This window comes from Coffea eugenioides, chromosome 6 (assembly GCF_003713205.1).
Source record: "Coffea eugenioides isolate CCC68of chromosome 6, Ceug_1.0, whole genome shotgun sequence".
Taxonomy (NCBI): Eukaryota; Viridiplantae; Streptophyta; class Magnoliopsida; order Gentianales; family Rubiaceae; genus Coffea; species Coffea eugenioides.
This window is the reverse complement of record NC_040040.1, coordinates 18,068,579-18,088,782: the sequence shown is the minus strand read 5'-3', so window position 1 is coordinate 18,088,782 and position 20,204 is coordinate 18,068,579. Positions and strand designations below refer to the sequence as shown.

Genomic DNA, 20,204 nt, shown 5'->3' with positions numbered 1-20,204 from the left:
AGACTCGGCCGAGTCGTCTAACCATGGTTTAAAGACTCGACCGAGTCGTCACCGTTTCGGTCCCTTTCGATACGATATCGGGACAATACGATTCCGAGATATTTGACTCGCTGAGACGTCACTGTGAAGAGTTGAAATGGCCGAATCACACCGAATCATCTCGAATTAACTCGAATTTTTATTATTTTTACTAATTTTTAATTATTTTTTATTATCATATTTTTTACAATTTTTAGAATATTAAATATTTCAAAAATTCGCTTCTCGCCAAGATTGCGACCGATATGTCTAGACCGATGTGGAACAATCTGGGCTGCGACCGCGACTTTGAACCATGATCGCTTCTCGCCAAGATTGCGACCGATATGTCTAGACCGATGTGGAACAATCCGGGCTGCGACCGCGACTTTGAACCATGATCGCAACAGGAGAGCCAAGTGTTTAATTAATGGAAATACTGTTAGAAAGATGATCATCTGCAGTCTAATTAAGATTTCATTGCACTTAATCTAACTCAAGAGATTACAGTCCTTATTAATCAGAATTTCTCCTGATTAAAGAATACATTTATTTTGTTTGGATGAACAGAAAATCTACCGACGAATATGAGCAATGAAAGATTCCATCTCCAAGCGACTGGTACCACCTTCCATAACAGAATCCTTTACTGCTTTGCTCAAATCTTTTGCCCTTTGCCTCATCTCTTCTCCTTCAGCTGAATCCATCAATCTTCTCACAGCATTTTCAACAGCCATGGATGTCTCAAGTTCGTCTTGCCGAGACCAATCCCTTACCGACAGTCCAATTTTCAGCACCTTTTCCAGTAGTATTGCGTTTCTGTACTGGTCAGTATGCATAGGCCATGCTGCCACCGGCACTCCCATGCTAATGCTCTCCATACACGCGTTCCATCCGCAGTGGCTCATGAATCCACCTGTTGATGAATGTCCAAGAATCTCCAGTTGGGGTGCCCAATCCCTCACAATTATTCCTCTTCCTTCAGTTCTTTCTTCGAATCCCCCGGGCAACTGAACTCTCCTAACTTCTCCCTTGAAGATATCTCCTTGATCTCCATCCTTCAATATCCATATGAACTTTTGCCCCCTTTTCTCTAATCCAATCGCGATCTGCGTGGCTTCCCCATCTGATACTGAAGTATTCGAACCAAAGCAAACAAAAATGACCGAGTTTGGGCCTTGTTTGTCAAGCCACTCCAGGCAATAGTGTCTCTGTCCCGTGTTTTTCTGCTCATTGATCTCAACTGGATTGAAGGGACCAACAGCCCATTGCTTGTAGGAATCGGCAGTTCTGGCTTTTGCAAGAAGATCAAGGTATGGACCCTCTATAAATCTACATGTATTGTACAGATCGCCAGAGCTAATTGGCTTGGATTCATTTTGCAATTTTATGAAATCTTGCAACTCTTGAGGTAAAGAACTTGCATGTGATGGAAGGTTTTCGAGTGCTTCAAGTATTTCAGGCTCGAATACTCTAGGTTTCCCTTTTTTTTCCCAAGAATATGCGTACGCGGTGAAGGCTGAGACGCTCATAAAGCTATAGGACTCTGCATTGGGAATTAAATCAACATCCTGGATGACATATGGCGTAACAGAGTCATAAATAACCACCAATCTTCTCGTTGTGCTAGACAGTTGTTGCAGAAGTGCGTAAACTGGCTCCCGGAGTTTGATGGATGCTTTCAGCATTGGGATGAGTTGTACGGGAAATTTTGTCGGGGCGTTTGGGTCGGGAGGAGGAGTTTCATAAGAAGGGACAGGAAAATCGTGGAAATGGATGTTGGAAATGGCTCCCAACCTTCAGAAGGGGAACATACCAATTTGGTTTTGTGCAGTAGAATGTTGGCTGGATTTGGGATTTGGAAAGCTCTTTGTAAGACTTGCTTTGCTCTCTGCTAATATTGTAGGCTTCTACAACTCGAGAAGCTTCTACAACTCATCTTAATTGCAAGTGGACCCTCTGTTAATATTGTAGGCTTCCTAACCTTCCCAAGAACTCTTTCCATGATTGGTAATATTATTGCAAGTGGAACCTCTGTTAGAGGACAAAGTTGGAAAGTACTTGACCATCAAGATTGCTCTGTTGGCAAAATTTGACTTTGATCCAAGTACTCATCAGTTATTCGATCTGGGTTTCCATCATGCTTACAGTTACAGCAAGGAAGCAGCAAAATTTGACTTTGATCCAAAAACCCAAATTGTTGGATCTGTAGTAGGACCGACGCGCGGGTTTTACTGCAGTTACAGCAAGGAAACCGCAGAAGAATTGTACAGAAGATACGAGCATCGAGGATAAGGTGGAGGGTCGGTTGTTGTTGTCCCTTGAATTGTTATACTCGTCTGTCCCATTTTAATAGTTCTAATTTTTTTCCATACAGTTTAAAAAAAAATAATTAATTTTATTAAAAAAATAAATTTAAATTATTATTTTTCTAAAATACCCTTACATTATTGTTTCCTCAAGTGGAAGAACAATGGGGGCTACAACAACAATGAACAAATAAAAACATTGAGAAAAAGTTGTTCAAACCATCATAAAGGAGAGAAGATTGAATTGTCCAAAACAATTTGTGGAATTGGAGTCCGATTATGATTCTAGTACCTATATTTTGGATGAAAGTTTTTTCAAATCTGATTAAGGGAAAAGCTATTTAAAATTTGATATTTTCCTTGAGAAGGGGAAAATTTAAGTCAGAGTTCTTCCATTGTTAAGTTTAGTATTTCAATTTTGAAGGATTATTATTACTTTACCCCCTTAGTATTTGGTGTTACTATCAATTTTTCCCTTAACTTTGTTTTTTAGTCATTTTACCCACAAAATTAAAGATCAAACTTAATGAAATTTATTAATTCAAGTGATAAGACATGTTTAGCTTTTAAAATTATTATTACTTTACTCCCATAAACTATATCTTTATTATTAATTTACCTCATAGAGTTATTTTTTAGATAATTTATCCCACCATTAAACCAACTTAACAAGTTAAAAAAATTTAGAAGAAAATACCCTATTTTTGTATAATAAAAACAATAAAAAAGTTAGAGTAGCCCTTCTTCTTTTTAGTATCAAGGAAAAGAAAGTCAAAATATTAATCTCTTTCTTCTTGACAATCTTATTAATATTGGAAAAATAGAATATTAGAGAGAGAGAGAGAGAGAGAGAGAGAGAGAGAGTAAAATACCTAGAAAATTATGTTAAAGAGTAAAGCGATTGTACCACTATAATTTAAAGGGATAAAGTGATAATAATATAGTAATGTTATAAAATAAAAGAGGATTTTTGTCAAAAAATTGTTAACATATTAAGTTGAATTACCTATGAGGTGAAGTGACTAAAAAATAACGTTAGGGGGTAAATTAATGTAGTAATATACTTTATGGGAGTAAATTGATAATAACCCAATTTTGAACCAAATAGTTGGAGGTGGGAAGATTATGGTGAGGGGTGGTAGGTTAAAAAAAATGGAAAATTTAAGTCAAGTCTCGAGATTTTGTTACAGATCCAAAAACATATGGAACATATTGGGACGATTTATTTGTAATAGAATTTTGCCTAGTAAACTCTTCCATGTAAGCTTGACGAGTTAGTGTTAGGACTTAGGAGCTATTTCTTCGTTTTATATGTTTGCTCAAAATCTTTTCGAGACTTTTATTATGCTGGATGAACGTGGTGCAATTATTTTTAAGGAAAAAGACAATATCGTCCAAAGGACTATCGTGTGCCGAGCTCAGTGTTCATCCCTAAACAGCCGTCTCATGTTTATCACCCGAACCATCTATTTGTGTTGTAAGAATCTACCTACGAATATGAGCAATGAAAGAATCCATCTCCAGGCGACTAACACCACCTTCCACAACAGAATCCTTTACCGCTTTGCTCAATTCTTTGGCTCTCTGCCTCATCTCTTCTCCTTCAGCTGAATCCATCAATCTTCTCACCGCATTTTCAACTGCCATGGATGTCACAACTTCGTCCCGCCGAGACCAGTCCCTTACTGATAGACCAATCTTCAGCACCTTTTCCAGCATTATTGCGTTTCTGGGCTGCTCAGAATGCATAGGCCATGCTGCCACGGGCACTCCCATGCTAATGCTTTCCATACACGAGTTCCATCCGCAGTGACTCATGAATCCACCTGTTGATGAATGTCCAAGAATCTCCAGTTGGGGTGCCCAATCCCTCACAATTATTCCTCTTCCTTCAGTTCTTTTGTCGAATCCTCCAGGCAACTGAACTCTGCTAACTTCTCCCTTGAAGATATCTCCTTTATCTCCATCCTTCAGTATCCATATGAATTTTTGCCCGCTTTTCTCTAATCCAGTCGCGATCTGCGTGGCTTCCTCGTGTGATACTGAAGTATTCGAACCAAAGCAAACAAAAATGACCGAGTTTGAGCCTTGTTTGTCAAGCCACTCCAGGCAATAGTGTCTCTGTTCTGTGTTTTTCTGCTCATTGATCTCAACTGGAATGCAGGGACCAACAGCCCATTGCTTGTGGCTTTTGCAAGAAGATCAAGGTATGGACGCTCTATAAACCTGCATGTATTACCAACTCCTTCACTCAAATAATAACGAATGTCCAGTTCTACACCTAACAATCACCTCAAACTCTAATTACATTATCTATCATTAGGGACAATGAAAAAGGATAAGAGTACAAAGTCATATAGATCCAATTTAAACAAAAGATTCTGAAATCTAATTTTACACTTTTTTTATTCTTATTTGCGAAAATTAAAATCATGAAAATAAACTACCTATCATGAATACAGGCTAGTAATTCAAAATGTTGAATGAAAAGATACGAAATATTTTCTTCACATCCTTAATTTTTGGCCCCAACAATTATTTTACATATCAATAACCTTATCTAGTAAATAAGCATTTTTCACTATTAAGAAACTTTATATAAATCAAAATATCAAAATATAATTATCTATCCATAAATTAAGAGACTCTAATTAATTTTTAATTCAACAGGCCTCAACATTTCCTTCCTAATCATTGTTTTCCTTGGATCTTCATTTGTCATATTCTTTCTCCTCCGCTCTAGTACTATCACCCTATTATCAAATAACAATTTTAATAAATAAAAAATTAAAATTAAAATGAATATGTATAATGGAGTTTATTATTTTATGGGGGGAAGTAATTACAATTCTTTCATTTAGCCTAAAGATTTTTCATGTTGTCGCGCCCCATTTTTCGCAATGGAAAATAAAAGGATTTATAAAAGATTTGATTCTATAAATGAAAAATGAAAAAGGACCTAAAATGGGACTTTAAAAAAATGCGACAATTTGGGTCCAAAAATATAGTCTAAAAGGGTTTTTTAAGAAAAAATAGGAGTCGCCACTTGGTATCGAGTTTGGGTGTACCAAGTCACCCAAAAAGTGTTTTTAAATAAAATAAAATAAAACCCTTTTCGACAACTCCAGGTCTTTGAAAAATAAGAGAAAATGGATTCGGGAGTCACGGTTGAAGAAAGGGAAGGCAAAGGTTCGATTAACTCAAGCCTAAGGCACCCTTTCAACCTAGTCTAAGCTAGTTGCGAGGTTTAGTCAAAATTTTCCTAATGTAACCCTTAATTTATCATATTTGGATGTTTACTACATGGGTGCAAATCTAAATTTATAAAATATCGAAAGGGTCAAAATATCCATTCAAGGGTTTAATCGAACCAATCGCATTAATTGCGAAGGCCACAATGATTCCTTGAAAGTGTCACGAGTATGCGGATGATGAAATTAAAATAAAAGAAAAGAAATTAAATTATATACATATATAAGTGATCAAAGAAAAAGGGAATGCAACATAAAGGGTACGGGAGGCAAAAACTCGTGACATAATTTTCTTATACATGGATTAATAGGGTATTTAAACTAAAAAGTTATAATCACCCATTTCCCATATTTGAAAAATAATTATCCTAACATGAACAAGCAAATGAACTAGCTTAAATGAGATGCAATTCTAAATGATATGATTAGTACCTATAGAGAGTAAGGGATAATATAATAGGGAATATCATGCAAATGAGAAAAGATCCTAAAAATGAAAATATGCATGAAAATGTAATGAATGTTACACAAAGATGAATCTAACGCAAGACGGCCTAAAGGGTCTAGCGTTGGACTAACCCATTTCTAAAAATTCTTACTAGCGTTGGACTAGCAAGTAAGCGGAGGGAGAAGCCACAACTAGCATTGGACTAGTGTGGTGAAGTCATGCATTAACAATTCATAGTGAAACAAATAAAGCATAAATTAAAACAAATAAACACATAAGAGCACATAACACATAACACGTAAGCATAATATTTAGATGCCAAAATCCTAAGAAAAGCGGATAAAACACATAACACATAAGCCACATAAACACGCAACTTATCTATTACACCGGGGAGCGCCTAACTACAATCTAGGAGGGAAAAATATAATAAAACAAATCTAATTATCCTATCTATTACATTTTTGAGGTATTTAAATACCTCTCGAATCATTATAAAAACTAACTAAAACATATATAAGAAAATTTGAATGAATATTTAAATCAAATAAATAAAGCATATAAAAATATATAAACACATAGGAACACATAGGAGCACATAAGAGCACGTAATTGACATTGAAATAATAAAATAGGAGTACCTCCCGTTTGAAGTGGTGACTAAATGGAGTCAAATTGTCCTATTTATACTCACAATGAACAAAAGGATCATGACACCAATTTAATTGAAAAAGAAAATAATAATACAAGTACTAAATTCACGCTAATATGTCAGACGTAAAGAAATTTAAGTAAATCTAAAAAATTTCCAAATTAAGTATATTCAAAAGTAGCATAATTAGCTATTAAAGAAAAGAAACAATCATAATAAAGAGAGTCAAAATTCATCAGGGATTGAATTGCAAAAATTGAAAACTTTTGGGGGACAAAAATTATATTTTCCAAAGTTCAGGGGTCAAAATTAAATGAAAGATAAAATTCAGGGTCCAAAGTGAAATTAATTTAAGGACCGAGTTGAAAGGAATTTAAAATATTCTGGGCCGCAGTGAAAGTACTCCAGAGATCAGGGGCTAAAGTGCAACTTCGGTTTCTGATTTGGGCAAAAAAAGGCTACTGGGCCATCATTTTTATTTCTTTGGGTCAAACATTATCTGAACCCAGCCGAAAGTCCAAGAGAAACTAGCAGGCCAACCCATCTTTTTATCCCTCAAACCCGACCAAAAATATATGGGCTCCAATCTCTTAGCCCAACAGAAACCCAAAAGAAAATAAACCAAAACCCATTTCCAGAACCCAACCAAAACTAACTCTTGGCCCAACCGAAAAATAAACATTAGCCCAATTCTTTTCTCTCTTTTCTTTCCTTTCTTTTTCTTCTTTCCTCCCCCTACGTTTCTTCTCCTTCTTCTTCGGCCAGCTGAAGCTTCTTCAGCTGGCGGCCGCCGGCGACTTTTCAGTCGCCAAAATTTCTCAAAATACGCTTCCCCACTCCATTTTTCGCGTAGATTCCATTTCTGGGCTTAGTTTTAACAAAAATTGAGCCAAGAGTGGTCAAAATGCCAAGAAATCAGTTCAGTTTTTATTTTTTTTAAAACCCTCAAATCTTCACCAAAAATCATAAAAATTATGCCAAAACCCTCCTTATAACTTCTACAATACAACTATAATCTTAGTTTGACAAGTAAACAACAACAAAAGGATGCATTAAATCAAAACAGCCCCTAAAATTCTTTTTTTTTTCATTTTGGCATTTTTTCAAACAATTAACATGCATTCACAAGAAACATTTTTTCCCTAAATCTGGTTCATGCCATTTCCCAATTTTTTAACAATACAACAACAACAATGCAAGGCAGCCAGCAGAAACGAAAGAAAACTAAACAATGAAGCATTGATTTAATGTGACAAAAAAAACTAAAAGTATACCTCAATAAATATGAAAATCTTTCGGTTGAAGTTTTGATGAAATTTCCAAGCCTTGACCGATAGCTGCCTTTTCCCTTTTTTTGTGTTTGGATTTTGTGGAAGAAAATGTGTAGAGGGAGCCCCTTTTTTTTTGTTCCTCTTGTCTTTTTTCTTCTGCCCAAGTCCGAGAGAGGGAGAGGGTGAGGTGAGGAGCTTTTCTCTTTTTTTTTCTTTTTTTTCGGTTGAGACCAAAGAAAGAGCCAAGAGCCCCCTTTTTTTTGTGTGTTTTTCTTTTCTTGTTCTGCGAGGGAGAGAGCCGAGAGTTGTCTGGGAGCTAGAGTGCTTTTTTTTTTTCCTGTCTCTCTGTCTAGAGAACCGAGAGGGACTTGTAGCCAAAGTGGAGCTTGTGTGTTGGATTTGCCAAAATGATGATTTCTTAGCTAATGAAAAGAAAAGTCCATGGCAATTGAGTGTGGAATGGGTTAATAGTGGTTTTGGTAGGGAAAATGATGAAAGTGATTTTTTATTTCTTGATTTTTCTCTTTTGTTTTGTGTTTTTTTTTTCTTTTTCCAAAAACAAACCTACAAAAATGAGAAAATCATACATTAATATATATTAAAAAAAATGATAATAATAATAACTTATCAAATAGATAAAATTTCAGGAAACATTAAAAATTGACAAAAATTTGGTGTCTACACATGTAATCAATACCCGTCTTTTTGTCGGCCACAGGGAATTTTTTTTTCCAAAAATAAAAAGGACACAGAATAAATAAAAATTAAAAAAAATGAAAAAACACATTTCTTTAGATTTAAGGGGAAAAGTATTTATAGCATCACATACAAACTTCAACTTGCCTTTTTTAGGGCGCAAAAGAATGTCAGATAAAAGGAGGAAGTGGTAAGAAAAGGAATAAGCAAAGGTTTCTGATCAGGACACAAAAAAAATGACAAAAAATAATAAATAGTATATACAAACAGAGACGGTAAAAGTAGAAGATCATGAATCATGATTATTGGACTAAGAAAGAAAGGAAATATCAAACCCAATCTTGATCTCCTCCAACTAAACCATTCATTTAGTTAATTATGGATAAAATTGAAAGAAAATGCATCAACTAATCCAATTGAGAAAAAAGTAGAGTAAACGATTTGGATGAAGGGAAGAAAAGAAGAGCAATACAGAGTAAAAACTAAATAAGGAATTTGCAGTGTAGATAAGAGTTCGTTTAGTTGTCCTTAGCAAAACAAGAGAAAGGAAATAAGGTGAAAAAAAAGGAAGCAAAAGGAAGAAAAGAAAAGGAATGTGCCATGTGTCAAAATGAAGGGAGAGTCACTTGGCAACCATTGAAATTGCTACAATAACTCCACTTTCTTCTTATATAACTAGGAGGTTTTCTGCTGTGCATATAATCTGTTGTCATATATTTTTGTATAAGATAAGATTAATAGTAATGTTTGTGAAATAGCATTCTTAAAATCATAAATTACCAATCAAACATGTGGCTAACAATATAAGACTAAACAAAATCAGAAAACCATCAACATTGCAAAAGATAAGAGAAGATGACAAAAGATTGGCAAGTAGTTTTACAAATAGCTTGATATCTTCAAGTGTAAGTTAGTCTTACAGAGACGGGAGAAGACATGCTGAATGCTTAATATAAAGTGCAATGATAAGCTGCAATTACTAAAAATCAAATATTGAGATCCATTAAGTTGCACAAAAGAACAATTTCTTAATGGATGTCAATATTGTGTCAAAAGATGCAAGATTAACAATTCAGCTATAAAGTGCTTCAAGATTAGCAAGATTAGCAATTCAAAAGGCTTCAAGCAAGTTTAGAGTTCATTATCATGCTGATTCTTCAAGGGACTTCTTGGTGCAAGATTAGTTGGAGCGAAAGCTAAGAGTGCATTGGTGGGCAGTGAGGCAGGTGTAATAGCTTCAGCAGAATTTGATCCAATTTTAGGAGGTATAGTTCCAAAAACCAAGGCTCTCTTTGCTGTGGTCACTGGAGGCTGCACTTTGTTTGCTGTAGTAGAAGTTTCAGCGATGGTATCAAGCAGTTTTTTGGTTGATGGACTGAAAAATTCATTTTTGTTAGCAGACTACAGCACAGTACCATGAAGGTCTGGAATTTTTTCATTCGTTTCTGCAGCCGTGATTGCCATTGGAATGTGAGCTGATTCCTCAGTAGTGTATGCCTTGACAATATTATACTTGCCTTCCTTCTAGCCTTGATAATCTGCCTCATAGTAGCGGATAAAACACACAATCGAATGTTTTCCGATTGCAGATGCTAGTTCAGCAGAAAAGTTAAGCTCCTGCAATTTTTTGTTTTAAAGTATAAATAATTATTAAGTGTATCCTAAAATATTAGCTATTTGTTTGGAAGTAGAAGTTCTTATTGTATATTTTGCTCCTATACACTCTGCTGATATATATGAGTAGGTCTATATAATATGCCAATATATATATGAGCTCTTTGTCTGTTTTAATAACATTTGACTACTACTAACTTCGTCAAAGAGACCATTTATTGAATTTGAGTGTTCGCTTGTCTTTCTTTTTCGCATTCAATAGCATGGCACAGAGGTCTGACTAATGATTAACTAATGCAATAGCAACTAAAAGTGCATACACATAGTCAGTTTTAACTTGAGCCAAACATGTCATGTATAGATGCCAAGATAATAACCAAGAACTCAAGCACATACAATAAACAAAACTTACTATCAGATTTTAGGGAGAAGAACATATTTTATGTTTCTTAATGGTTATTAATGTTAATAAAAGCTAAAACTTTCCAACAGAAAACATGCAGCCTCTAATTTAATCAATAACATAACAGTTTCAAAACTCTAAGTACATAAAAAAAAGTGCAAATCAAAAGCATAAAGCTTAAATTTGATCTTGAGTTTTTTAGACAAACCTCGTAGCAACATATGCAGACTTGCAAGAACAATGCACAAATAGCCTACAACAGAGGCAATTTCAATTTAAATGAAAATTTTAGTTTTGCAATTAAAACGAAAAAAAAGAATAAAATTCAATGCAGATAAGGGGGAAAAGTTCAAAATTTTAAAAAATATTAATAAATCAATATAAATAAGCAAGAGAGAAAAGGTAATTTATTGTTATTTATCAGGTGAAAGATGAACAAAAAAAGATAGCAAAAAAATTAACCATACCACGTGGGGAAAGTGAAGCAACAAGAGCAAAACACCAATTGTTTTTTTTTTTCTTATCCTTCTTAAACCAAATAAATGATCATGATTACTTGTGAAAAAAGCTTAAAGGAAGCATCAAATCTATCAATGATCTCTAGGTTGATCAATGGTTTAAACTTGAGAAGGTACAATAAAGGTTAGAGAAAGATGGGGTTTTCTCTAAAAGCTTTTCATGCCCTAGACAAGTCTAGACTAAACGAAACAGCAAACAAGGCACACACTAAGTTGCTTAATCAATAGTCACTTAGATACTAAAAGTTTTGCCGATAATAGCCTTTCTGCATTGACTTTAAAGCTCTCTGAAAAATAGTTAATCACTCCTATTTCTCATTTAGAACAACAACATGTCACATATCTCATCTGAGATATTATAACTATAATTCATTCTAAGAAAAACTATCTTAGGTTCTGTATAACTTCTTATTTTTATGTGTTACCAAATTGTCCATTGTGAGTAAAGAGAAAAGCACCAGTAGCAGGAGGTTGAAATTAGTTAAAAAGGAACTTGTCATGTAATAATAACTTTAGCATAGCAGCCACAACCCCAAAATCAGCACAAGCAAAAGTTTGTCTCACAAAATATATTGTGCTAATGACTTTGGCTCACAAAATCTGTTATTGATGTCCATTACTACAATATTTTTTCTAGTGTATATAGCAATTTGACTGTTTGATAGTACATTGATTATATATAAACCAGTAGGATAGCTCAATTGGCCAGAATCACATCAGCAAATGGATCTCTCTTTTTTGTAGGTATTCCACTAATAATATATATATATATATATATATATATTCAAGAATTCACCAAATTTCAAAATAAGGATTATTGAACTGGGAGCTGGATTCGTATTTTCATTTTTGGCTTGTTTTTTTAGGTGAATGGGTTGCAGCAGCACAATTGGATTGAGAAAATATTAACACAATCACCTACTCAAATAAACAACTATTTGTTTCACAAAGGATCACACAAAACAAATAGCACCAGCAAACTTAAAATAAATGAAGCAGAAACTGAGGAAAAACTACTAAAAAAAAGGGAACGGTGAAATTTCACTTTTGAAAATATAGTCACATAAAATGAAGAAAAGCTGCTCATAGATTCAAGAAAGACAACAAGCTGACCTTCAAGTTAAAGAATTCCTTGACTGATGATATGAACTGCAGCAGAAGGAACCTATCAATTGACGCATATGTGTATAATAGAATTTATTAATCTGTTTATTACTCATACGGGGAAAATTTGACAAAAAAAAGGAAAGACTTTTTCTCACCAAAGAGACTCCAAAGAGAAAGTGTAAAGATCAAGATGCTTCTTCTTGCAGTTTATAAGACAGAGGAGCTAGCACCATGCACTGATAAATACCTCTATTCCATTTTTTGATTTCGTAATTCACTGGAAAGGTTACGGGCTAAATGAATTGGAAACCTATTTCTTATCATAATTGGAATAAGGAAAAAATCACATCTGAAAAGATATTTCTCATCATAATCGTACGGCTGATGAGAATTGAAAAGAAAGCATGATTTGAGCAGAAAATTGAATAGCAAAGCTAATGAGAATAGAATGTCATACCTAATCTAACAAAAAGTTCCCAATTTCGCTCATTTGAAATACAATTATCACGTGAGTGTCCAACAATTCTTGCAACATGAAATCAATAGAAAGAGAAATGGGTTAACATGAAATCAATTCTTGCAACATGAAATGGGTTAATTTGATATTAGAGAAAGAGGAAACCACGGCAAGTGTAGACAAGAGCAGTTCACCTGCTCCTAACTTTCCTCCTTTGAAGTACAAACACCATGTGAGTGACCAGCAATCTCTGCAACATGAAATCAAGTGTCTGCAGGAGTAGCAGTTGACCTACTGGCTTGAAGAAGGGACTCACAAAACCCATCTCCCAAATCATGTAAAAATCCCAACTTTTTGGCTAGAATAGGCGTTTCGAATTAGGTTTGGTAGACTAGCCATTTGGAATTGGATTTGCTCAGAATAGGCACGCCGAATTTTGGCTCAGAATAGCCGTCTGATAGAGAGAAAGGAAGAAAAGGCTTCAACGGCAATTTGAGAAAGAAACTATTCAATGCCAAAAGAAAGAACATGTTTCGGACAATTTGGAAGGAATATTTGACTTTTCCACATGGCAAAAGAAAAAGGAAAGCACTAATGAGAAATAAACAGTTCAATGCCAAAAGAAAGAGAAGGCTTTGGACAATTTGAAAGAAATATTAAGAGAAGGCTTCAGACAACTTGCAAGAAATATTTGACTTTGTCACTTGTCAAATAATTAAGAAGCCACTTGGCAAAAGAAAAGGAAAGCACTAAACCTTCATCTTTTCTTATATACGAGGTAGATAGGCATATATATATATGTGTGAATTATTTTAATAATGAAGATTACTTTTTTTTTACGAGTACAACAATATAATAAATTAATAATGTATTTGTAAATCAAATGATGGAACGAGCACTATAATAGTACAGAACGGCACGACATCACAATTGCTGCGTCATTCAATCCCATGCCACAAATTTAGCATATGATATACAATTGGGACTTGGGAACCAGTACAAAAATCTTAAGTGATTAAATATTGAAAAAGCAAAATTCTTCAGAGAAGAAAATTTTTATGTTTGTCACGTACAACTGGCACATCACTTTTTTTTTTTTTTCCGGAGACGATAAACCTAATCTATCCTACACTAAGGGAAGGAGGCGGACTTAAGGAAGTACAGGAATAATCCGGAGGGGACTAAACCACCACCGGATTAGACGGGTACACAACACACCTGCCTGAATTTTTTTTGGAAACAAGTCACTTAAATGTGGCATTTTTTATGGGATCCCTTGCCTCCCACCCCACCAATTAGGTGGTGGCCACTGGGCCAATGGCCCAGTGGTTAACTGGCACATACAAATGAATGACCAGGAATCATGTGCACTCTTGACTATTCTTCTTCAATGACGTAACATTTCTTGGATGAATTGGATTTTGCTGGATGAATGAATGAGGTTCAATTATCTTTAAGGAAAAAGACAATTTAATATTATTGTCTAAAAAGACAATTGAATGAGCCAAGAACTGATGTTTTGTGTTTGTCTCTACTTTACAATTAGAGATCAAAATCGAGATGTGCAAAAATTTTGAACAAGCAAGAACTACTAGCCAATAAACATAAACATAGAACAAGAACTATCGCAACAGGAGAGCCAAGTGTTTAATTAATGGAAATACTGTTAGAAAGCTGATCTTCTGCAGTCTAATTAAGATATCATTGCACTTAATCTAACTCAAGAAGTTACAGTCCTTATTAATCAGAATTTCTCCTGATTAAAGAACATAATTATTTTGTTTGGCTGAACAGAAAATCTACCTACGAATATGAGCAATGAAAGAATCCATCTCCAAGCGACTAGTACCGCCTTCCATAACAGAATCCTTTACTGCTTTGCTCAATTCTTTTGCCCTTTGCCTCATCTCTTCTCCTTCAGCTGAATCCATCAATCTTCTCACAGCATTTTCAACAGCCATGGATGTCACAAGTTCGTCCCGCCGAGACCAGTCCCTTACTGATAGACCAATCTTCAGCACCTTTTCCAGTATTATTGCGTTTCTGGGCTGCTCAGAATGCATAGGCCATGCTGCCACGGGCACTCCCATGCTAATGCTTTCCATACACGAGTTCCATCCGCAGTGACTCATGAATCCACCTGTTGATGAATGTCCAAGAATCTCCAGTTGGGGTGCCCAATCCCTCACAATTATTCCTCTTCCTTCAGTTCTTTCTTCGAATCCTCCGGGCAACTGAACTCTCCTAACTTCTCCCTTGAAGATATCTCCTTGATCTCCATCCTTCAGTATCCATATGAACTTTTGCCCGCTTTTCTCTAATCCAATAGCGATCTGCCCGGCTTCCTCGTGTGATACTGAAGTATTCGAACCAAAGCAAACAAAAATGACCGAGTTTGGGCCTTGTTTGTCAAGCCACTCCAGGCAATAGTGTCTCTGTTCTGTGTTTTTCTGCCCATTGATCTCAACTGGATTGAAGGGACCAACAGCCCATTGCTTGTGGGAATCGGCAGTTTTGGCTTTTGCAAGAAGATCAAGGTACGGACCCTCTATAAACCTGCATGTGTTGTACAGATCGCCAGAGATAATTGGCACGGATTCCTTTTGCAATTTTAAGAAATCTGTCACCTCCTGAGGTAAAGAACTTTCATGTGATGGAAGACTTTCGAGTGCTTCAAGTATTTCAGGTTCAAATACTCTAGGTTTCCCTTCTTGTTCCCAAGAAAACGTGTAAATAGCGAAGGCTGAGATACTTATAAACGTGTAGGACTCTGCATTCGGTATTAAACCCACATCCTTGATGACATATGGCGTAACAGAGTCACAAATAACAACCAATCTTCTCGTTGTGCTAGAAAGTTGTTGCAGAAGTGCGTAAACTGGCTCCCGGAGTTTGACGGATGCATTCAACACTGGGATGAGTTGAGTGGGAAATTTTGTTGGGGCGTTTGGGTCGGGAGGAGGAGCTTCATAAGAAGGGGTGGAAAATTCGTGGAAATGGATGTTGGAAATAGCAAGAGGATCCCAACCTTGGACTCGGACCTTTGCTTGGCGAGTATGAGTGGCCGTGCCAACATAGTGAACGGGTATATTGTACGAGGAGATGAGGCGGGAGAGATGCAGGAGTTGGTTGAGATGACCTTGTAAAGGAAGGGGAACCATCACCACAGTTACTTCATGTGTTTCTTGAATACTAGCAATTTGGTTTTGGACTGTTGAATGATCATTTTTGGCCATTGGAAGAATTTGGGATTTGGAAATTTTGGAAAGTTCTTTTTACTTTCAGCTTGTTGGAAAGCTCTTTACTTTCAGCTTGTTGAAATTGCCCTGCTCTTATAAGGCGTGCAAGATGAAAGATGGGGTCCTTAGTCGTAGTCAGAATTACTTGACGTCCAACACGGACTAGTCCATGGATTGGTGGCTACGGAAGCATCTCAAAGCAATTGAGGAAAAGTTGAATACCCTCGAAAGAGAAGTGGATTTTGTTAATCTCCCATCATTTTTAATGTATAGTGAAAATAATTGGTTATTGGACAAAGTTGAAAAAGTACTTTTTACTTGACCACCAAGATTGCCCGGTTAGCCAAATTTGACTTTGATCCAAGGACTCAATTATTGGATCTGTAATAGAGCATGTGTGAGGTGGATTTCTTTGTCACCTTTTAGCAAGGAAGCAGCAGAAGAACTGTACAGAAGATGTGAACATGGAGGATTAGGTGCTGGGGTCGTTGTCCATTGACAGTTGTTAGGGATAATTTCCCAAAACCACTCTCACGCTTTTCATAATATCACTCAGCCTCTTAAATTTTCTAAAATCTTTACTACCCACCCTGTCAGTTTGACAAAACCAAGGGATAATGCCAAAAACCTCTCCTAAAGTTTCTGACTATTTCAAAAGCCTCTCTTCGGATTTTAAAAAATGTACTAATCTCCTTTGAGGTCTATTATCTTGTAACATTTAGGTCCAACCAACAATTAAAAAGTAATATTAGGAGAGAGAAAATAATATGATTCCACCATTACCCCTCATCTATTAAATTATTTAATTAGTCTAATACCCACCCAAACATTAAAGAAAATATTAGAATTTATTTTTTATCATCAGGGATTAAATCACATATGGCATAAAAAAATAGTATATCATTCTATATATTTTATTTAATGTAACATCTAAATTGATCTTTTTAGTTACAAACTCATCGTCAAACATGATCAACAACAAATAATCAAAAAAATTTGTAACCAAAATATTACAAAGAGTGAACTTTAACATCATAAAATTCTCAACAACTAACCTTATTGTGTTAATAAGAATATTTATGATGTTAAAGTTTGTTCTATGTAATATTCTGGTTGTAAATTTTTTTATTATTTGTCATTGATCATGTTTGAAAATGGGTATGTAACTGAAAAGAGTAATTTGGATCTTGTATTAAGTAAAAAATATAACATAATATACTATTTTTTGATACTATATGAGATTTGATCGCTAATGATAAACAACAAATTGTAGTGTTTTTTTTAATGTGTGAGTTGGTGTTATATTAATTAAATAATGTATTAGATAAGAGACAATGATGGAATCATATTATCTTTTCTCTCATAATATTAGTTTTTAATTATCGATTGGGTCTAAATATTACAAGATAATTAATTTCAGGGGGAGGTTAGTATAATTTTTGAAATCTAGAGGGAGGCCAGTGCAATAGTTAGAAACTTCAAGGGAGGTTTCTGAAATTATCCCTAAAACCAAATGTCTCCATCAAAGGTCGTGAATTGATGACACACCTTACACTCTTAATAAATATTGAACCTAAAAAATGAAAACAGAAAAACAACTAAAATATGAAAAAAAATAACCAAATTGTCATCTTATATTGGTCTATATTTCTTAATATCGAAGTGGTGATGGGGTAACAAAAGAGGTGGTTAACTTGAATTTTGTTAACATCAATCACTTAAAGAATTTTTGTATGTAATTAACACATTGGGATATTTTGCTTGGACAGATATAAGGAAATTAAACAATTTTTTGTAAAGTATGATTTAATACATAATGTACAATGTATTGGTTTGTAGATTTTTAGAACAACTATATGTTCATTATAAAACTATATTTTTAGGACTAGAAGAAGGCCAAAACACAAACATTAAAGTGCTTCTATGTGAGGACCCGAAAATTTTCCGAATTTCTAGATTTTATTTTATTTAATTGCACACTTTTATACCTTTTCTTTATTAGAAAATTCCCCAGATAATTTTTTTTATGAGCAAATATAGTTTTTAAATCATTTTCCTAATATAAGTTAGTTCATGTGAAATTAAGAGCGTATATCGGACGTGGGACCCACTAGTGCAGAACGTTCGGTAAAATTCGGCCAATTAGGTTAAGTTGTGTATACCGGGTTTCTTTTAGCAGGTGTTACGAGATAATTAGAAGTTATCTAAATGGATTATTATTGGAGAGACAAAAGGGATAGAGATGTATTAAATGAAGTGACAAGTATCACTTGAAGATTCATTCTTACCTTTTGACCTTTTGGACCACTATTCATGACTTTACCATTTAAACTAAAAACTGACCAAAATTACTTCAATTTTGCAAGCTTTTTGGCCGACTTTTATCAAGCAAAAAGGAAAGAAAAGCTCTCAATTTTCTAGTCTCCAATCTTGCCCAATCTTTCAATTCAACCGTTTAATCTTCAAATTTTCCCAAAAAACCTCTTCACTTAGTGTTGGTGAGGTGATTGGTGAAGTTGTTTGGAAAGCTAAGGTGACTAGTTGCTCTCTCTCTTGTGTTGCTAAGGTGAGTTGTGAAGGAACCCCTCTCCTCCATCTAATGATGTTTAATTCATGATTGGTGGTAGTTTAAGATGTAATTTTATGGATTATATTTTGATTTTGGTTGAATTGGTGAAGTTTTATAATTATTGGTGATTTTTCTGTTTTCATATGATTATCTTATGTGGTCATGTTATGATGATGAAATGTGATATTTAAGGAAGCAAGATAAGTGGAAAAAGTGGTTAAGTGCAGAAATTTCTTTTTGGAAGAAAATTGGAAACTAGGGTTTCATGTCCTACATTCTGCTCGGTACAGTACCTCATAGTTAGAGGCCGAATTGGCCTTGGGTTAAAACATGAAAGTTGTAGGGAATGATATTTTAGAGATGCCTACAAAATTTCAGGTCAATCTGAGCAACGTAGCTTGTGAAAAGACTGAATTACCCCTGCTGCCCTGTTTTTACCCGAACTTGAAAATTGCTTCTGTAATTGGTTAATTTGGTTGGGAATACTTCAGATTTGGTTGTTGATGTCTTCTGATGAATTGTAGCCTTGTATCTTAGCTTTCGTATGGCTTTGGAATCACTTAATTTGGACTTAGGTAGCCTGACTTATGATATTTGAACCAGAATGCGGTTGGTGAACCTGTTTTTGCGGTTCTGGTTTAGTATATTGAATTTTTGACCTGATTGCACTAGAAACTGGTCTGAGTAGCCTTCTTCAACATTGTAGCCCTATCTCTTAGATTTGAAACGGTGTATCTTGTACCTCCATCCAATAATCGTAGTGCCAATGGTGCCAAAACCGCAAAATGATGTCAAAAACTGTTTTTATGGTTAGAGCTTAACTTTCATTTCCGGACTTTTCTCTAGCTTGAATTGTACTTGTACTACTTGGAGCTTACTGAACGGCTATTGAATGAACTTATTTTGTGTGTGACTTTGGGACTGGATGAGAAAAATAATGAAGCCATAAATGGCTGGAAATAGAAAAATACAAAGGGCGTGCTGCCCAAATTTTTGCTCGAGGGCTAAGTTTCTATTTAAACTTATCTATTTTTCGTTTGGCAAATCCTATGACCGTTTTCCATCTTAAAACATGATACCTTTTCCATTTGAACCTTCAAATGTTTATTCACTACTTCATACCAAAATATAGAGGTATGACCTAAGGTTTTCTCAGTCAAAACATGTAGGCTATAATACCTACTTGAAGGTATATCGATTTTGAACCACATACACGATTCCGAAAAATAATATTTCTGAGCCTATCTAGTTGGATTCCGACTTGATTTTGATTCAAGTGTTTTCCATTGAAACTGTTATAACCCTTTGAGTTTAGTTTATGACACCCTAGTTATTTCCGTCCACAGATCCAAATGGTTGTTTTTCACTTTAAAGTCACTTTTATCCGTTTTACTCGTAACTAGTCGAGTTCCTTGATTCCACTTACTTGTTTTGCTAGATGAATAGTAATATTCTTTCTCGTTGAATCATAGGTTTTCTCGGTGACTGAGGGTAAGATCCGATAGGACATTTTGGACGTTATTTTGCATAATTCGGTGAGTGTTCCTTGTTTGTTATGTTTCTTGATTATATGACTTGTATATATGACTGATAACATGTTAAACGCTTTCAATGATTAGCTAAAACGAGTTTTCTAGGCGAGTGTGTACTTT

At 35.0% G+C, this 20,204-nt stretch overlaps 1 protein-coding gene and 2 pseudogenes across 1 annotated transcript; all 3 read right to left on the bottom strand.

Moving 5' to 3' along the window:
• Nucleotides 1-576: 576 nt before the first annotated feature.
• On the bottom strand, nt 577-2,023 carry LOC113773738 (annotated as a pseudogene).
• Nucleotides 2,024-3,744: 1,721 nt separating this feature from the next.
• LOC113773737 lies at nt 3,745-10,192 on the bottom strand (annotated as a pseudogene).
• Nucleotides 10,193-14,367: 4,175 nt separating this feature from the next.
• Nucleotides 14,368-16,033, bottom strand: LOC113774548 (zeatin O-glucosyltransferase-like). The gene has a single exon (XM_027319089.1). The coding sequence runs from the start codon at nt 15,978-15,980 to the stop codon at nt 14,544-14,546; it is 1,437 nt and encodes a 478-aa protein (XP_027174890.1). The 5' UTR covers nt 15,981-16,033; the 3' UTR covers nt 14,368-14,543.
• Between the last annotated feature and the right edge of the window lie 4,171 nt (nt 16,034-20,204).